The sequence below is a fragment of the Chiloscyllium punctatum genome, chromosome 1 (genome assembly GCF_047496795.1).
Source record: "Chiloscyllium punctatum isolate Juve2018m chromosome 1, sChiPun1.3, whole genome shotgun sequence".
Taxonomy (NCBI): Eukaryota; Metazoa; Chordata; class Chondrichthyes; order Orectolobiformes; family Hemiscylliidae; genus Chiloscyllium; species Chiloscyllium punctatum.
Genome location: NC_092739.1, coordinates 53511555 through 53532855, shown reverse-complemented (window position 1 = coordinate 53532855; position 21301 = coordinate 53511555). Strand labels below are relative to the sequence as shown.

The 21301-nt window shown below is 40.4% G+C and overlaps 1 protein-coding gene across 7 annotated transcripts in view; it reads left to right on the top strand.

Annotated features, from left to right (window-relative positions):
* Positions 1-21301, top strand: part of kcnip4a (potassium voltage-gated channel interacting protein 4a) — a 1126071-nt gene that overhangs the window by 1092399 nt on the left and 12371 nt on the right. For all 7 annotated transcript variants that reach the window (XM_072562498.1, XM_072562419.1, XM_072562769.1 and 4 more), the window contains 2 exons: positions 12848-12918; positions 20773-20880. In XM_072562498.1, the coding sequence (XP_072418599.1) occupies positions 12848-12918; positions 20773-20880 (179 nt within the window). The remainder of the gene's footprint in view (positions 1-12847; positions 12919-20772; positions 20881-21301) is intronic.

The following is a 21301-nucleotide window of genomic DNA, read 5'->3' as shown; positions in this document are numbered from 1 at the left end:
AAAGAAATAATTAGTAAAATGAAGTCATAGAAGGGTGCATATGACATGTGAGATGGATATGATTGAGAAGCAGCCTAAATGGAGAAGAACTGAGCAGGGATAGGACAATGAAGAAACAAATGAGAAGAGACTGGCAGTTTAACACCAAATGGAATTGAAATAGTAAGAACATAGTAAAAAGTTAAGTGGACTAAAAGTAAAAAGTTAAGTGGAGCCAATTATGAACTTAACAGGGGGTTTACCCATCAAGATATCAAGATAAGAGGAACGGATAAATTAATTATGAATATTTGGCATTTCTTTTTCTCAAATAAGGTACTACCCAAGTCATAGTGAAGAAGGATGATCTAAACATTCAAGAGGATGTAGACTGTCCATACTTACAACTGAAAATTCAGTACAAATAGAAGAGATATGTCAATATACTGAGAAAAGAAAGTTGTAGGAATTGAAGAGGTCATAATTTTCCAATCCACCTCAGAACCAGAGATGAAACCAGAGAACTAGAGAACTGAATACATTACATCTTGTTCAGAAGTGGGGCGTATAGATAAGACCAATAAGAATAGGCCAGTGAAGAATAAGGTAGAAACAATGACTGCAGATGCTGAAAATCAAATACTGGATTAGTGGTGCTGGAAGAGCACAGCAGTTCAGGCAGCATCCAACGAGCAGCGAAATCTGGCAGGAATCCTGATGAAGGGCTTTTGCCCGAAACGTCGATTTCGCTGCTCGTTGGATGCTGCCGGAACTGCTGTGCTCTTCCAGCACCACTAATCCAGTGAAGAATAACCTTAGTGATGAGAAAGCATTGAGAAATGATAATTAAAAACAAAATTACAATTACATGCACAAATGTGGATTAATTATGGAAAGCCAGAATAGATTTGTTAAGAAAAAAAACATGTTTAATTACTTAGAGCTTTTTTATATAAGGTAATAGATGTTTGATGAGATTAATATGGTCTATTTGATGTTCCAGAAAGCATTTGGTACAGTGTCACATTATCGGCTTAACAACAATGTTAGAGCCTGTCAAGTAACAGAATTCTGGTGAACTGTTGGTTTTCAGTTTGGAGAAAGGTATACAGTGGAGTTCAGAAGATGTCAGTGTTAGGAGCACTGTTTTGCTTGATTATATTTTAACAAAATAGACTTGGGTATACTGGAAAGGGCAAATATCAATATTTGCAAATTGACATAAAACAGAAGCCTTGTGAACTGTGAGCTGGTTAGTGATAACCTTTGAGAGAGCACAGGGTAGAGGAATGTATGAACAAGATGAAATTTAATGCTGGGAAATAATGCCATTTTGTAGGAACAATGATGATGAGCAATATAAAATAAAGTATGCAGTTCTAAACAGCATTCAGCATTGGTGCAGATATGTGCAGGGATATCTGAGAAAGTGGTTAATAAAGCATGTAGGATCCTGGGATTTATAATTAAGGACATGGAATTTAAAAGTAAAGATATTTTGATAAAGCTCTATAACATATTGATTCAACTCCAACTTGAGTACTGTGCCCAAAGTTTAGGTAAAGGCATGAGAGAATGATGCAGATTCGAGAAAATGATTCCCGTAATGAGGGGATTTAGTCACATGGATAAACAGAAGGTGAGATTGTATCCTTGGAGAAGGGCAGTTTAGGAAGAGATTTGTTAGAGGTTTTCATAACCATAAAGATTCTGTACAGAATAGGTAGGGAGCCACTATTTCCAATGGATGAAGGAATGAGATCCAATGGGCATTAATTTAAAGATTGTGGTAACACAAGAAACAGCAAAATGTCATAGCGAATGGTGATGTTGTGCTTCCGCCTGGTCAGCCTACAACCTGGAGGACTCAACATTGAGTTTCCCAATTTCAAATAACCTGACTCCTTTCCCAGCCCCTCCACCCCACCGTTGCGAAGAGATTCAATTGACAAATGCTTCGGTTAAGATCAGGTTGGGACAAAATCAGGGCAGTCAAATTGCATTGACAATGGAGTAAATATTGAAAGGGAATGGTGTGTTCGTCCATGCAAAAGTTTGCAGGGAATTTGAGGATGCCTCATTGCTAAAGTGGTATTGTTTCTGACTTTAGTATGACCAATTCAAGTGGTGTGGAAGCATCTGATATTCTAATTCAAGAGATCCAAGCATAACATTACAGGAAATTTGACCATAAATCTGCAAAGCCAGAATATGTTTAAGGGCATTAGAGAGGAACTAAACCGAGATCTCATATACAAACTCCTTCCTGTTGGATTGTTGCAGATCAGATTTGATAAAAGTTCTTCAATGACAAAAGGAAAATTACAGATTGATTGCTATGAACTGAGATTGATGAGAAATATAGCATTTACCAGCTTTTAAATTTTTTGACATAGCTGTTTTCCCATGAGGGTCTTAATAAGTTGATATCATGGCTTGTCCCCGTTAGATTAACAAAGGTTAAATCATTACCCTCCCATCTATAGATTCTTAAAAGTCCACATCATAAATCCTTCCCTAAAGCACCTGAAATCATAATATCCACTTCCCTGCTGAGCCTTGGAATAAAGAATCTCCCACTGGACTAGCAATGATCTAGTCTTCTACGTTGATAGTTTATCATTTCTTTTGTAATCTTCTTTTGTCACATTCTCTGAGTCTATGAAACACAAGTGGAAAAGGGGACAATTTTAACCTGATCTCACTAACAATTAAAATCATCAGGCATCTTTTCAGTCTCGAATAAGCTGATCCATTGTTTTCTTTTAATCTTATCTCTTTTTTTTGCATATGAGCATGTTGTATCTCAGTGACATCACAAGAGCCTTGGCTTTTACTTGGCAGCCTGAGGGGCAAGGGTCAGGAGATTTTTAACAGGTCAACCGAATAAGAAGAGAGCTAAAGACAGCAAAGACCCAAAAATGCAACTTCAATCAAATTTTGACTTTCCCCAAAGGGGGAAAACAAAAGTAGGAACTTAATCACCTCTGGACCCAAAACATTACCTCTACTTTCTCTCCACAGATGCTGCCAGACCTGCTTTTTTCCACCAATTTGTTTCTGTTCTTTGGGTTTCTTGTTGATACTTGCTTGGAAAAGGTTTGAGCCTATTAAAGACTCAGTGGGAATTGTGATGAAGAGGTAGAAACCATGGCAAAAATATGAATTGTATGAATTGAGGAACTAAATGATTGAGATGGTGCAATAGATGCTGTATCTGTGCCTTATGGAAGACATTTGACAAAATGCCAGAAAGGAGTCTTAATAAGAAAATGGAAGCCCACAGAATTAAGGGGAAAGTCAAAGAATGGACAAAAGATTGGGTCAGTGACTGGATGCAAAGGTGGTGATGGTGATTGAAGTCTTATAAACATAGAAAATAGATCAGGAGGAGGGCATTTGGCCATTCAATCTGATCATGGGTGATATTCCAACTCAGTACCCTCTTTCTGCATTCTCCCCATTCTCTTTGATCCCTTTAACTTCTTCTTGAAAACATTCAATGTTTGCCCTCAACCACTTTTCATGGCAGAGAATGCCACAGGCTCACCAATGTCTGGATGAAGAAATTTCTCCTCATCTCAGTCCTAAGTAACCTGCCCCACATCCATGGGTCTGGGCTCCCCAGTCATTAGGAACATCCTTCCTGCATTTACCCACTCCTGTTAGAATTTTATTGGTTAACTATGAAATCTCTCCAGGGCATAGTTTAACAGTGATTGCTCCAAAGGTCAGCTTTGGCTCCATTACATTATGTGGTCTTTATGAGCACGTCACATTTGGATGTAATGTGAAGCATTAAAAAATTTGCAATTACCTGTTAAAGTATTAGACCATGATGGTGAAATGGACAACAACATTAAAGATGGTGCACAATGCAAAGCAGTGTGAAGTACTGACCTTTGGAAAAACACACACACACACACACACACACCCACCCGTATATGTGGCAGAAGTTTGAAAAGTCAAGTGCCCTCTCTGGGTTATAGATTAACCATAAAGAAGAATTCCCCTCATGAGTCCATTGGCAGACCACCAAGGTTTCCCACTTGCTGGCAATCTCTCCCAATGCTGATGTAATGATTGCATTTCCAGGCTTACCTTTAGTCATATTGCTGACATTTCTAGAGACCTTCACAAGCTATGCCAGCACTAAGATAGCGTGTTCCCCTCCCTGATACTTTACAACATCATGTTACAAAGTCCTCTCATCCTTGCAGCCAATCAGCAAAGCACTGGTAAAACCCATCCCTGGCTAGTGCCTGTTCACTCTGAGGGGGTTCTCTAATGTGCTTTTGGAGTCAAATGCTGATAACATTATTCTGGCTACTGAGAGGACTGGCCTGGACGCAGTGTCAGAAGGACTGTAAGATTCAATAACCATATACTTCTGTATCTTTCAGTAAGCTCATGGATCTGGTTTGGCAGCATTTGAGAAACAGATATGACGATATTATAGTTGTAAGAAAACTCAATATAAATTAAATAGAACAGAAATGGGGATCAGATTGCTCAAATGGCTCTCTGTATGAAATCTTATTCTGATTGATATAACCAAAAAAGGTCCTTGGCCTGTGCTCTGTTAGTTGACCTCCATCATTTGAATTGTAATGGGTCTTGGTGCCTCTAAGATTAATTTTCCATTTTCTATCTCTAAGGTTTCAATTCCAATCAATTGTATTGGCAACCATAGACATTATTAGGCTTTCTATAGCTAGACTGGTTATAATCTGCTCATCTCAGGCTGTTGTCGTGCAGTGGTAGTAAATAGGACCAATAGCCTGAGTTTATTTCTTACCTTACTGCAGACTTATGCCATAACATTCTTGAACAGATTAAGAATATGTACACTCTGCTCTGGTCATCTCGTCTCATCTTAATAGCAGGTTTTGGAAGCAGCCTCGGTATCCGAGACAATCTGGAACAGCTGATACAATAACTCTGCCTTTGCTTAACACCAGTTTGTGACATAACAGATGCATTTGCAATGCAGACTTTGGTGTTTAGAAATTGATGTGCACAGTGAGTGACCAAATAAGGCTGTTGCACCACCGCAAATTGTTATAGTTCACCTGCTCTATATGAGTCTGCTAAAGAGCCATTCAAGACACTTGATGTGACAATAGCACCCACACCACCTCCAAATCACCATGATTTAAAATCGTTGCTGAAACAGTTTAGTTCAATTGGTTATGAAGGATGGTTACTTGAACATTGCCATATCACTGTTTCAGGACGAGGAGTAGCAGAGAAAACATTTCAGAATGAAAACAGAAACAATTTTTTTTTCATTTTCGAGGTGAAAGCATATAATTGTGGTCTAAGTGGAACTGAATTTGAACAGATGGTTTATTTTATATGGTGCCTCAGTGGATGTACTTTTGTACTAAAGCCTATTACTTCAAGGTTATGGCTTGCTCTGCCCTCAGTTATGCAATCACAGGCAATGTGGTTAATAATTTATGGTAAAACCTCGGATTCGGGGTTCCCAATGTTCTACTGACTACCCTGAAGCCAGCTCAACAGGTAATTTAAAAATCCAAATCCACTGACCTGTATCAAGACCCGTTAAACCCGTTAGCTTGAGATTGCAGATGGTGCTGCAACAATTCTTGAGTGTTTCTAACATCGTATTGTTTGCATGAATTCTTGCTTAAATGTACTAAACAGAAAGAGGTGATTATTGTTTAGAAAATAAAATATAGATTTTAACTACTTAAATGTTTATTGTCCTTTGACACATAATGGCATACTTCAATGTTGGCATTCCCATGTACCACAAATAATCAGACACCTGAAAGAGTGCAGCAGATCAAGAAGACAAACCAAGACAGATTCTAGGACAGTAAATTTTGAGAAGATTTGTTGCTCAGTTTGAGGTTCTGGATGTCGGTTTGCTCGCTGAGCTAGAAGGTTTGTTTTCAGATGTTTCATCACCATACTAGGTAACATCTTCAGTGAACCTCTGGATGAAGCTTCATTCGGAGGCTCACTGATGGTGTTACCTAGTATGGTGATGAAACATCTGAAAATGATCCTTCCAGCTCAGCGAGCAAACCTACATCCAGATTCTAGGACAGTTAGGATGGCCAATAAATATGACCATACCATTATCACTTACATCTTGAGAATGATTTTATTTTTAAATTTCAGGGCAGTTTTTCCCAGGATAAGGAGACTGGGACAGATTTAGGTTATAAAATTGCATGGGCTGGTACATCTGGATGCAAGTGCTTGGGTACACTGGGCCAGGGCTGACACCACTGAACTTGCCAACATCAATGAGGTCAGGGACAAGGCAACAAAATGTACACCTTTTGCATCAAGGGGACACATCAGCTGGAGGACACAACACCATAGAGTAGAAGTGAATGGCGTAAGCAGGATGCTCCCCCCACCCCCGAGGTAACACAATGATTAAACTCTGACAACATCCCTTGCAAAAGAATGACTCCCACGTCTAAAAGGAATCTCCACTGCACTCCCTCCAGTGCAATCACATTTTTTCCTTTCAAATGGTGACCAGGGTCATCTTCAAAGGAAAACAAGGACCTGTGTCTGAAGCTATCTGCCAGATCATAATGTTGGAACTACACCAGGGGCATATGGGCAAGGAGTGGGTGACTAGCACTTGATATAGTCTCTGGGCCAGGGATTAACAGTGATTTTAAATACTTAGTGAGGATGTGTGAGGCAAACCTAAGCCACTGACCACAGTAACATGGAGAAAATAGATGCACCACAGAAATTCACCAAGGTACCTCCAACAGCACCATTCAAGCCTATGACCACTGTCACCTAGAAGGACAAAGACAGCAGACCCATCAGAACAACACCTTCTGAAAATACCCCTCCAAATCACTCATTATCTTAACTTGGAAATATATCGTTATTCCTTCAGTATTGCTGGGATAAAATCTTGGAGTTCCCTGATAGAAGTTTTGGTGTATCCACAGAAAGTGGACTCCAGCAGTCTAAGAAAGCAACTTACTGCCACCTTACCAAAAGCATTGAGTGATGGGCAATAATACAGGGCAGTTAGCAATGCCCACACTTACTGAATAAATCAAAACAACCTTTATGCACTCATGATTCCATCTGTTTCTTGGTACAAGATCGTAACTGATCTATGTACTGTGAGAGGAAATGACATCATCTTACACTGATAATTTTTACAAATTTCCAAGTTTCAGACAGGCAATGAACACTGTCAGTGCTTCCATAGCAGATATATTGAGTGTGATATTTAGTCTATTTGGTGCACCTGAAAATATTATTTTAGGCAGTGGCTGCAATATCCAGGCAGAACTTTTAAGGAAATGTGTGACAGCAGAGATATAAGACTTGTGACATCAGTACATTATTCCAAAAGGTCTCATTGAGCAAATGGTCTGTGCTGTGGAATATGCTACACCTTTATATATAGAGTTGCCGTCACCAGCAGAGATCATGTACAGAAGGTAAATAAGAATGAACTTGCCAACCCACCACTTATCCAAATTCTACAAAATGCGGATATATTTTTTGTCAAGCAAGAGAGGATAAAGATGGTGCATGGCTGGCATGCAGATGTAAATTGACCTCAACTACAACTTAGATAATAGGTCCGAGACACTTAACATGAAAATCTGGTTATTCAGAGCTATCTGAAATGTGTAATAGAATCTTGGAATCCCTAAAGTGTGGGGGCAGGCCATTTGGCCCAACCAGTCCACACTGACCTTCTGAAGAGTATCCCACCCAGACCCATTCCCCTACCCTATGACTCTGCAGTTCCCATGACTAATGCACCGATCCTACACATTCCTGAACACTATGGGCAATTTAATATGTCCAATTCACCTAACCTGCAGATCTTTGGATTGTTGGAAGAAACCAGAGCACCCAGAGGCAACCCACGCATACATGGGGAGAATATGCAAACTCCGCACAGTCAATCACCAGAGGCCGGAATCGAATGTGGCTCCCTGGCACTTTGAGGCAGCAGTGCTAACCACTGAGCCACCAGACCGCCCATCTCTTATGAAGTCCTGACATCTAATAAGGCAATGCTGAGGAGGAACTGGAACCAGCTGAGTGAAGTGGATAATATGCCAATGATGCCAAGTACACATGAAAAAACACAAAGATAACAGTGGCATAATAATAACTTTAAAAATCTTGAGGCATATAGATATGGTGAAAGACAGGTGTCTTTCCCCTAGGATGAGGGATATCAAGACTAGGGGCACAATTTTAAGGTGAGAGGAGAAAGATTTTAAAAAGACATGAGAGGCAATTTTTTTTTTACATAGAGTGGTTCATGTGTGGAACAAACTTCCAGAAGAAGTAATGGATACAGTTACAGTATTTAAAAGATGTTTAGATAAATTCAAGAATAAGAAATGTTTGGAGAGATATGGGCCAGGTGCAGGCAGGTGGAACTAGTTTTGTTTGTGATTATGGTCAGAATGGAATGGTAGGACCAAAGGGTCTGTTTCTGTGCTGTATAGCTCTATGACTATAACAACCAACACACTGACAATAGGTCTGCTGACGAAGAGCATCCAAGGATAATATCCACACTTCCAGAAATGTACACCATAACAAAAACTGGAAGAGTTGTCAAACTATTGAAATTACATGTAGGCTATTAGACTTCTATACTTATACAGAAGACGAAATGTAAAATTGACAATTCATTTTGATGTTGCCCAATACTTACGTGTTTTCACTTTGTAGCACATGAGAGCAATCTTTGGGAAAATAAAATAGACATGGTTTCTATTTTTGAAATGACAGCCTTTGAGAAGTTCAACATCCAAATATTCCAAAGTGCCCAAATGTTGATACATAACCAGAGGCTGTGTCTAAAGATGACTCTTCTGCATTTATTAATTTATCAGTAAATAAACCACGTAGAAATATTCAAAGAAACAGAGTCAACATACCTTATTTCTGTTACAATAACACAACACAAGAATATCATCATACTACTTTCATTACCTTCTTTATACTTGCTCAATTAAAATTAATCAAGTTAATCAGATATGATCTTCCCTTAAACAATCTATGCTAATTGCCTTTGGTTAATCTATGCTTTTCCAAATGACGATTTCAATTTTCTAAATTTTTACCAATAATTTACCAGAGTTAGGCTGCCTAGTCTGTAATTACTCATTTTACCTTTTTCTCCCTTTTTGAATAACTGTTTGGCACCTTGTCAAGTGAGTTCTAAAAAATTCAAATATAAAACATATCCCTTATCTACAGCCTCAAAACCTAACAGGATTGTCTAACATTTAACTTTTTTAATATGAATGCGAACACTATGAGAAAAGATTAATTGACTATTATATTATTATTGAGGAGATCCAGATGCAATTCTGTTGCTTTGGCAAAGTTACTTTACTTTAAAAGAAAAAAATGTTTTTTACAAAACACGCTCTGAGGCACCTTTGATGTCTTGGAAAGTCCTACATAAATGCGAAGCTCTCTTTTAACTATATTCTGAAATCTAGAGTTAAAAATCACACATCACCAGGTTACAGTCCAACAAGCTTATGTGCAAGTACAAGTTTTAGGAGCGCTGTTCCTTTGTCAGGTGGTCGTGGAATATAAGATCATAAGACACAGATCTTATAGCAAAAGGGTTACAGTGTCATGGAGCTGTAATGATATAATAAACCACTTTAGATTAAGTCTTTCATCTTTTAGAATGGGTAATGCTATTTTCAGTTCTTTAATATGTAAACTCACCAGAAATATTCAAAGAACCAGAGTCCACATACACCTATTGTTAGAAAAGTTAAAGCTACCTTGAGAATGTAACTTAAAAGGAGTTCTGGAATTTACATATTAAATAACTGAATCTAGCATATCCCATTCTAAAAGATGAAAGACTCTACCTAAATTTGTTTCATATTTCATTACAGCTCCAAGACCCTGTGAGTCTTTTGCTATAACTTCTTATGATCTTATACTCCACAACCACCTGTTGAAGAAACAGTACTTCGAAAGCTAGTGCTTTCAACTAAACCTGTGTGCCTGGATGGCATGGTGGCTCAGTGGTTAGCACTGCTGCCTCACAGTACCAGGATCCCAGCTTCAATGCCAGTGTTGGGCAACAGTCAGTGTGGAACTTGCACATTCTTCCCATGTCTGTCTCCAGGTTCCTCATACAGGTCAATTCCTCTGAACTGAACGAGTCCCATTTACCTGCATTTGGCCCATATCCTTCTAAATGTTTCTCATCCATGGACCTGTCTAAATATCTTGCAAATATTGTAATTGTACTCACCTCTGGCAGCTCATTCCATATATGCACAGCCATCTGAGTGAAAAGGTTATCCCTCAGGTCCCTTTTAAATCTTTCCCCTCACACTTTAAACCTATGCCCTCTAATTTTGGACTCCCCTATCCTGTGGAAAAGACATTGGCTACTCACCTTATCTATGCCCCTCATGAATTTATAAACCCCTCAGCCTCCTATGTTCCAGAGAAAAAGGTCCCAGCCTATCCAGCCTCTCCATATAACTCAAACCCACCAGTCTTGGTAACATCTTTGTAAATCATTTTTGTACCCTCGCCATTTTAATAATATCCTTCCTATAGCAGGGTGACCAGAATTGTACACAGTACTCCAGATGTGGCCTGACTAATGCTTTGTACAGCTGTAACATAACGTCTGTCACAAAGCTAGTCCCTTTATTTTTCTAAAAGTTGTTCCTTGGCTCAAGGAGACTCTGCTCTTGATTTTTTTTCAGAGGGGTAATAAACCGGGCTGGGCACCAATCAGTCTGGTTTGGTACAGAGATGAAAAGGACTTTGAGAGGCCTTTTGTTTCTATGTAAACAGAGAAGACTTCAGGCCAAAGTAATCATGTTTTAGAAGTGACCTGTATAAAGAAAGGGTAGTGGTCAGTTCTCTAGCTAGCTGAGCAGTTTTAGTTCAGTCTGACCTGGTGAGGAGTTCAACAGGGAGCTATGTGGAAACTCTCTCTTTCTCTCTCTCTTTCTCTTTCTACCCTTCAACTTCAACCTGTAAGCATTTATACTAGTTATTAGAGAGAGTTTGCTTATTGGGACTGTTGCTTATATTCAGAATAGCATCATTAAGTCTAATTGGATAGACTGAGTTCTGTAGGGGTTCTTTATTCTGTTCTTTGTGTTTCATTGTGTAATTTTGTGAATAATTTTTTGTCTGTTTTAAAATCTAGTAGACAACCTGGCTAATGTAATCTGGGTAATTTTCACTGTCCACTTACTGAAACAAGTTGTAAAGTTATGGTCGGAGCTGCCTGTTTAAGAATGTTTTGAGTAGTCTGGCCTAGTCCACAACACATTCCAATTCCTGTACTCAAAGCTTTAACTGATGAAAGCAAGCATGAAATGCTTTATTCATCACACTGTTACCACTTTCTTCACCACTTTTAAGGAACTATGTACCTATAACCTTCAATCGTTCTATTCAATAACACTTCCCAGGACCCTACCATTAACTGTGTAAGTCATGCCAATGACACCTTGGTAATGGAAACCTGCTGTTCACTTTCAGTGCCAGAGCCCTTGCTGTGTAGCCTCCCAGGTTCGAACTGCTGCTGTCCATGCTGAAATGATGTCTGTTGAATTAGGGTACTCAAGGATTCTATGTGAGGTTGGACAACTCATCACAACATTTCTAAAAATACAGCATGGCACTTCCTTAAATTTTTCAAAAACAAATGATACTGAAGATTACCCTACCTGAAAGTTGATGGTTGGTCACTTCAATGGATTGACATTTTCAGTGGGCCATTTGTGGTGGTGGTGGTGGGGATTGTTGTCGTTGGGATTCCATAATGTGGGTCATTCCAAGTTAGCTGCACATCCAGCAGATGTACTAAATAGACGTACAAATTCCAACTGGTGTCAAAACCATCAGTGCAGTCATGTTTTGGCCAGTTAGGGAGCTTCCAGTACACACACAGCACACCTACGCACTGCCCTTCCTGCATGAGGAGCAGCCATATGCCATACTGGAAAAGCAAATGGCTTTCCTGGTGCTGGATCCAGTGACAATTCAGCTGGAAAAACAGTGCAAGATTTTCTTCTCAATTAAAAGACAGAAGGAAGTATTTAGAATGTGAATGGTCTGACTTTATAAGGTTATGTTGCAAACCAAAGTCAAGTGCCATGTGATCATGTGTCAACTGATCTATCATCATATAATGTTTTCTCACATGACCTAACCTCTATGAGATATTTTCACTCTGAAATGGTCATCCTAGACATAGTAAAGACATCCAGCCAGAAGTCCAATTGTCAAATCCATGTTCTGTATTACAGGTTCTGAAAGAAGAGCCAAACAGAATTCCTAAACATTATGTACACTCATGGGAATTTCCAGAGGAGTGAAATTCTGAAGGAATTTCAATTTCGTGATAATTAACAGTTGTATTAGCCAGAGACTACTTCTGATTTTCACAATTTCCCCAAAAACCAATCAGCCTTGTATTAGCAAAGCAAATAACTAACACTAGCAGCAATCTGTAAATGAGGGACAATTCATTAGTTTGTTGGTGCAATAGACGTTGTAATATCCATCAACCCAGGGAAACATTTCAACTCTGGTTAATAGCTCTTGATAACATTTAATAGCATGATAATGAAAATGTCAGTGGCCACAAATGTGATGAGTTAGAGGGTTGATTTATTTTCCAACATGAAATTGAAAATACCAGACAGTTAAGATTCTTGTTGTTTTAATTTCTGTTTTGTTGTATACATCCAATATTGTGTCAATTCATTTTGACATCAAATTTGATGAAAGAAAATCATCACTATTAGAGGTTTTATATCATTTAATATTTTAACAGAATTATTGAGAAAGTTGCTTTTTTTCATTCCAGATGCATCCACATATGCACACTTTCTGTTTAATGCCTTTGACACAGACCACAATGGTTCAGTGAGCTTTGAGGTGAGTGTCATTTTTTTTAATGCAATTTAGTTACTCTGAGTATTGTGCGTATTGTAGCCAGCTCCATTAGCTAAGGGGACCTGCTGTCATTTGTGGTTCCCTCCCAAGGGTGTCAATCACAGAGTTTGGGCACTGGGGGAGAGACAGAGGACATTCAAATGATTTGGTGCGAGCAAGTTCAAAGGACTCATTGGGAAGGCCTGCAAAAGTGGTTAGGGGGTGGGGGGAATGTGAGGCATGGGTGGTGGGGGTGAGGGTGCAGGATTCCGAAACCTGAAAGTAGGAATTCAGGTCTGTCATGGGGGAGCTGAGGATCAGGCACTTTCTGCTTTGGCTTCAGGTCTGCAGCATCTGCACTTCCTTGTTTTATTTTTCTGATTGAACGAGCTAGAATCCAAATTTAGATAAAATCAAAACCTCAAAGACTTTAATGTCCAGACCATTACCTGACCCAGAAGAAAATTAACATAGAGTCAGACAGATTAAAATATTTAATGCATGACTAAAAAAATTTTATTTTTGGGAAGCAGGTATTTCAGTTCATCTGGAACTGACACTTGGTCTGGGGCAAGAGGAAACCATTCCACTGGGATGAATATCATTTAAACCAGGCATCAGGCCTTTTATAAAGTGTCATTTGAATAAGGCAGTGAATAGTATTCTGAGGTAATAAATTACTTGGGGTTATTTTGGTGGTTAGTGGGTTCAAATAAGTGGAAATTTACAAATCTACATACAAAATTGTGTAACAGAGTAGCATTTAGGTAAACCCAAGCAGAATGTGTTAGAAGCAGCTCAATTAGTAGCACTATTCCCTCTCCAGCAGAACATTGTGAGCAAATGTCAGGAGAGTCAAGCTCCAATGTTGGTTTGTTCTCAATATGAAAAGACTGAGCAGAACTGAACTGCTTTCGTGACTGTGCATGTATATAAACATATTTTAATGAATAAAGTATGTTTTGAAACATAAAAGAAAGGTGGTTCTCTGTGCTCCATGGGCTGTTTCCCGGACACCCACCGAGACATTGACTGCCTGGAGGATCATCAACTCGGTGAAAGGCACTCTTTGGTCAGCCGGAATCATGTTGGTCTTCCAGAACAAGGAGTTAGCATTGACTGAGTATTGCAGACTGGCACATTCCAAGGACTATGTGCTGAGGGATGCACTAAAGCTTGGGGAAGCTGCCGCCAAGGCACAGTGGGGAAAGACCACCTTCTAAGGTCTTTCTGCTCAAGTACAGAGGGGGTTCATTCAGTTATCAGACGCTCCTGGTGCCTCAGATATATTTAAATATAGTTTTGTACTAGTAAAAAATGCCTTGGGTTTGTTTGTTCTCCATATGCAAAGACTGTACAGAACTGAACTGCTTTAGTGACTGTGTATACAAATAAACATATTTTTAAGAATAAAGTATATTTTTGAAATAAAAAAAGCTCAAATCCTACTCCATAACTAAGATAACAGAAGTCTAACCTAACACTTTAATTGGAGATGCCTGCATTTGGATAAGTTATTTAAACCAATCACCCATCTGCTCCCTCAGTTAGCCTAGAAAGATCCTTTGGCATGATTTGAAAGAAAAGAGAAAGAGGGTGATGTCCTGGCCAATAATTATCGATTGATCAACATCACTTCTTTTAAAAAGTGAGATTATCAGTTAATTATCACATGGTTGTTAGTGGGACCTGGTTGTGCATAAATTGGCACTTTTCATATGTACAGTAGAGTGGAATCTCCTGTGGATATGAAAAGTGTGATATAAATGCACATCTGACAGCAAGGGACAGAAGCTATAACAAATATAACAGGGCATTAGGTATGAAATAAAGAAAATTAGTTAACATTAAAGGTGCTAACTCTGAATCCATGAAGTAATTGTAACAAGCTAGATGAATTAGAATCACTGAATTTTACAGAAGAATGCCATTTGGCCCATCGTGTCTGTAGCATTTCCCCAAAGAGTTACTCAGTTAGTTCCATTCTCCAGCCCTATCTCCAGATTCCTCTAAATTCATCCCATTCAAATGCATATATAGCTCTCTTTTGAACCTCCTATGGAATCTGCCTCCACCACTCTCCTAAGCAGTGCTTTCCAAATCCTAAGAACTCTCTGAGTAAAGAAGTTTCTCCTCATCTCACTCCTAGCTCTCTTGCTGATAGTTTTGAAATTGTGACCCCTGGCATACCAATTAATGGAAACAGAATATCCTTCTTTACTCTTTAATTTTGGACACCTTAATAAAGTCACCTCTTAATCTTCTGTCCTCCAAGGAGAATAAACCCAATTTCTCTAATCTTCATTGTAGCGAGGAGAGTTTTGTGTCAATTAGTTTTTGATCTTTTGTTAGCTGTTGTAAATGTTATGCCTTTTCTACAGCTTTCTTATTTTGTCCATTTTTGAGCGTTGGCTGTAAGTCACATTCAAAATTGATTGTTGATTAATGTGAGGTCATGCATCGATGGGGACCATTGCAGGAGTAATTGGCTGGTTGCAAAACTGCTTTGTGTCAATGGCAGGGTGAAGAGCCTGGGAGGTAGATAGAATAGTTGGATTTTCTGGTGACTTGGGCTCAGAAGAGCAATCGAGGTGAATCTTATAATGTGAGCTGCTGGTGGGAAGTGGAACTCACCACTGTGCCTGACTGTTTCCTCCTCCCCAGAGGATCTGCGTTTGTGTCCCTCATACATGACCAGGACAAGTAATGGAATGCTATGCACAAAATGGCACCTAGCACCAGTTTGGAAAAGTCAAGTGGTGTGCAATTTAGGCAGCTCCAGATCTATCCAGGCCAGAATGTCATGTGTTTAGTTTATCCAATTACATGTCTAGTGATGATATAATATTAATTTCAATGCTATTGGGGTGTTAGTTTCGGATTTCTGATGGGTATGATGTGTTACTTTTGCACTGGGTGTCCCTAGTCACCGAGCAGCTGCCCTTTGCATCTGCCCAAAGGGGTGGAGAGATTGGGGAGGACGGATTGTCACAGGAAGAAAGCATCATGGCAGCTGTCTGGGAACTGTGCACAGACCTGCAGATGTGTTGTTTTTCTGGTTTATACCCTTTTGTTTTTGATGGAATGTAAGCCTTTGTAATTGACAGACACTCCTGGTTGTTTTGTGTGTAGATTCAATGGGACCTTGTGCTTGTGGAAAGTCAGCTAACACTGCTCACTCTGACTGGCCAGGCAAGGTTGACGTAAATTCTGATTTTGACAAGCAAGCCATACGCCACCTTCCTTATGTAATTCTGTGCAGCTGACTGGGAGATTGAAGAGATATCAGTGCAGGATTCAGAGGCAACAAGCTGAAGTGGATCATGACAATGACATCAAAGACATCAATGACTTGTAATGTGTAGCCACCTGATCCAGTCAGTTATTGATCTCCTTCCAGGAAGCTGCAGTCACCACCTAACACAACATCATAATCGGAAACAGAGAGATTTGTTTCTGACTTCTGACAAAGGGAATAAAACCGGACTGGCCATTGGCATCAACCAAATTTCCAGAAATAACCATAGCACATGCAGTCCTGTTGATCATTCAAAGTGCTCCTTGCTATAAGATGGGGTCCAATGCCAAACTTGGGAGAGCAATTCCACAGACAGTCAAGCAACAGTCTGACATAGTCATTCTCACAGAATCATTCCTTACACAGAAGGTACCAGACAACACCGTCATCATCTGCGGGCATATCCTGGCCCACTGGAAGGACAGACCACCGGATTTGGTGGCACAATGGTATACAGTCATGAGTGAGTTGCACTGAGAGACCTCAATATTGACTCCAGATATCATTAACTCTCATAGTGTTAAGTCAAAGTAGGGGCAGAAACTTCCTGTCAATTATCACTTATTGCTCATGAATTAGTACTCCTCCATGTTGAACACCACTTGGAAGGTGCAGTGAGAGTTTCAGAGAATGGACTCTGATTGGGGACGTCAATATTTATAACCAAGAGTAATTCTATAACACCAATATTGGCCATCTGGTCAAATTCTATCGGATATAACTGCTAGACAGGGCCTACTGCAGGTGGTATCAGAACTATCGAGGAGGAAAAAATGTACTTGACCTCATCTTCACCAATCTACCTGTTGCAATATTTGCACTGGAGATTGACTTGTTTAAGTTGGCTCCATAATAAAATAGATTATAAATGTTTAGTGGAATTGTCAAGTTTATATTTATACTATCTTTCTTGCATCAAAGACTATCAATTATAGAACAACTCCTCACATCTCTGTCTTCAAGTGCTTAATGAATAACTTTGACTGCTGTGCAAATAATGTACTTCAAACACACCAGTCAAATTGCGCACAGCATCAACCCACAAACAGTAATTAAATGAATGGTCAGCTTTTGTATGATTTTGATGATACTGGTGAAACAATGATACCAAATTTACTTCTGGATTAGTGGTGCTGGAAGAGCACAGCAGTTCAGGCAGCATCCAAGGAGCAGCGAAACCCGATGTTTCTGGCAAAAGCCCTTCATCAGGAATAAAGGCAGAGAGCCTGAAGCGTGGAGAGATAAGCTAGAGGAGGGTGGGGGTGGGGAGAAAGTAGCATAGAGTACAATGGGTGAGTGGGGGAGGGGATGAAGGTGATAGGTCAAGGAGAGGGTGGAGTGGATAGGTGGAAAAGGAGATAGGCAGGTAGGACAAGTCCAGACAAGTCATGGGGACAGTGCTGAGCTGGAAGTTTGGAACTAGGGTGAGGTGGGGGAAGGGAAAATGAGGAAACTGTTGAAGTCCACATTGATGCCCTGGGGTTGAAGTGTTCCGAGGCAGAAGATGAGGCGTTCTTCCTCCAGGCATCTGGTGGTGAGGGAGCGGTGGTGAAGGAGGCCCAGGACCTCCATGTCCTCGGCAGAGTGGGAGGGGGAGTTGAAATGTTGGGCCATGGGCGGTGTGGTTGATTGGTGCAGGTGTCCTGGAGATGTTCCCTAAAGTGCTCTGCTACAAGGCGCCCAGTCTCCCCAATGTAGAGGAGACCGCATCGGGAGCAATGGATACAATAAATGACATTAGTAGATGTGCAGGTAAAACCTTGATGGATGTGGAAGGCTCCTTTAGGGCCTTGGATAGAGATGAGGGAGGAGGTTTGGGCGCAGGTTTTACAGTTCCTGCGATGGCAAGGGAAGGTGCCAGGATGGGAGGGTGGGTTGTAGAGGGGCGTGGACCTGACCAGGTAGTCACGGAGGGAACTGTCTTTGCGGAAGGCAGAAAGGAGTGGGGAGGGAAATATATCCCTGGTATTGGGGTCTTTTTGGAGGTGGCGGAAATGTCGGCAGATGATTTGGTTTATGCAAAGGTTGGTAGGATGGAAGGTGAGAACCAGGGGTGTTCTGTCCTTGTTACGGTTGAAGGGGTGGGGTCTGAGGGCGGAGGTGCAAGATGTGGACGAGATGCGTTGGAAGACATCTTTAACCATGTGGGAAGAGAAATTGCAGTCTCTAAAGAAGGAGGCCATCTGGTGTGTTCTGTGGTGGAACTGGTCCTCCTGGGAGCAGATCCGGCGGAGGGAGAGGAATTGGGAATACGGGATGGCATTTTTGCAAGAGGTAGGGTGGGAAGAGGTATAATCCAGGTAGCTGTGGGAGTCGGTGGGTTTGTAAAAAATGTCAGTGTCAAGTAGGTCATCATTAATGGAGATGGAGAGGTCCAGGAAGGGGAGGGAGATGTCAGAGATGGTCCAGGTAAATTTAAGGTCAGGGTGGAATGTGTTGGTGAAGTTGATGAAGTGCTCAACCTCCTCGCGGGAGCACGAGGTGGTGCCAATGCAGTCGTCAATGTAGCGGAGGAAGAGGTGGGGAGTGGTGCCGGTGTAATTACGGAAGATCAACTATTCTACGTAGCCGACAAGCATAGCTGGGGCCCATACGTGTGCCCATGTCTACCCCTTTGGTCTGGAGGAAGTGGGAGGATTTGAAAAAGAAATTGTTAAGGGTAAGGACCAGTTTGGCCAAACGAATGAGAGTGTCGGTGGAAGGGTACTGTTGGGGATGTCTGGAGAGGAAGAATCGGAGGGGTTGGAGGCCCTGGTCATGGCAGATGGAGATGTAGAGGGATTGGATATCCATGGTGAAGATGAGGCATTGGGGCTGGGGAAACGGAAGTCTTGGAGGAGGTGGAGGGCGTGGGTGGTGTCTCGAAGATATGTGGGGAGTTCCTGGACTAGGGGGGAATAGGACAGTGTCGAGGTGGGTAGAGATGAGTTCAGTGGGGCAGGAGCATGCTGAGACAATGGGTCGGCCAGGGTGGTCAGGCTTGTGGATCTTGGGAAGAAGGTAGAACCGGGCAGTGCGGGGTTCCCGGACTATGAGGTAGGAAGCTGTGGGTGGGAGATCTCCTGGGGTGATGAGGTTCTATATGGTCTGGGTGATGATGGTTTGGTGATGGAGGGTGGGGTCATGGTCGAGGGGCAGTAGGAAGAGGTGTCCTCAAGTTGGCATTTGGCTTCAGCTGTCCACTCAGATTACTTGAAAAAGATATAGGATTATATCTTAAAAGTAATTTTTTGAAAAAAAAAGCATTATGTTGCTTGTTGTACTGATTTTCTATTTCTACTTGAGATCTTCCATGATGTCCCTCAGAAAGTCCAAGATTTTGCTACTTTAAAACAATCAGGATGTTTACTCGGAAAAAAAACAGAAGAACTGTAGATGCTGGAAACCAGAAATAAAACAAAAACAGCATCCGTGGATAGAAACCAGAATTACGATTGTTCTGAAGAAGGGACATTGGACCCGAAACCTTAACACTGATTTCTCTCCACAGATGCTGCCGGACCTGCTGAGTTTTCCCAGCACCTTCTGCAGCTTACTTTGCAGCCACTAGTCAACCTCCTGTGATGTTGCACAAGGAGACAAGACCAAGTGGCAAAGAGGAATGGATAATAATGGAGAGAGAGAACCAGACATCACCAGAAGATGTGAGAACTGGGTTGGAGGCAAAAGGAATTCAAGAACAAGATTAGAGCCAGGTTAGACAATGGAGATTAGGATGGAGAACCAGAATAAGATGAAATATTGAACGAGAAGATGAAGAACAAGTAACTGGATCAAGTTGCTGTGTTAACAAATTGAAAGGGTCTTAGGCATCAGCAATGTTTTTAAGATCTAGGCCTCAGCCAATAAAATTAAATATTAATTGAATAATGATGAATGCTTTTTAAGGACATATTTTTAAAAAGATTGGAATAATTAAGAAACTGCTTGATAAGTGCAGGATGAAAGCTGACTTCTACCCCTACTGTTCAACAGGGTGAGGGAAGTGTGGTAGGTGACTGAGCAAATTGAGGGCCTGGTAGTGATCAGCATTGCTCCAGTGATCCTGATGAGGTTCTCTTGTAAGCTGACAGGTAAATAAACTGAACAACAGTGAACAAACAAAATTAACAGCTAAGCAGCCAGTCAATCAATCACCAAATATGGCCCATACAGCATCCCTAGTAGCATTCTAATAATTGCTGGGGAGCAGAGACACAGCAACAGTGACCAATATTGCTGCTAAATCAATTGAGCTCGAAAACAGAATGGACCCCACAAGAGCCAACAGAAACGGGAGCAGGACATGAATGAAAAGTTGCATTTTTGAAGGGAATATAATGTAAGATAACCTTAACTTAACTTGTTATAATGACACCCTCTGGTGGACTTTAAGCACTGCATACAAACTGACAAAGATTTTAGATAGAATTGATTGACAGGCACATAATGTTAGGTGGTACAGTGCATTTGCAGACCACTTACAATGTAACATCATGAAAATATTGAAATTGCTTAGTCTTAACATTTAGTAAACAGATTGAACATTTCTTAAACTTTAAATTTCTCTGTCTTTTCAGGATTTTGTTATGGGCCTTTCTGTTTTACTTCGTGGAACAATACAGGACAAACTTAAATGGGCTTTCAATTTATACGACATAAATAAGGATGGATATGTAACAAAGGAGGTATAATACACAAAGCACTTTCTTCACTGATGAATTTTTGAGTTGGAAAAGAGCTTCTTTGGAACACCGACGGTAACATATAATGAATTGGAGACCCCCTTCTGTTTATATGTGTGGAGATACTTCTCATTATTTTGACTCACTGTCTTGTTTTTATTTAATTCAGTGTTTACAGGGAAACAATAAAAATTTTAAATTTAATTTACTATTTAATACTTTCTAATATTCACAACTAAATCTTGTATCCCCAGGAAAGTACACAATGAACAACAGATAGCACTTGAACCCTCTATACAGATAGGAATATAGCTTTCATGCAAATCACAATGGAGAATATTGTCATTGACCCTAAATTAAAGAGATTTGTACCACTTTGATTTATTAGCCTGGTACTTTACTTTTAAACTTTAACTTTTGTAAC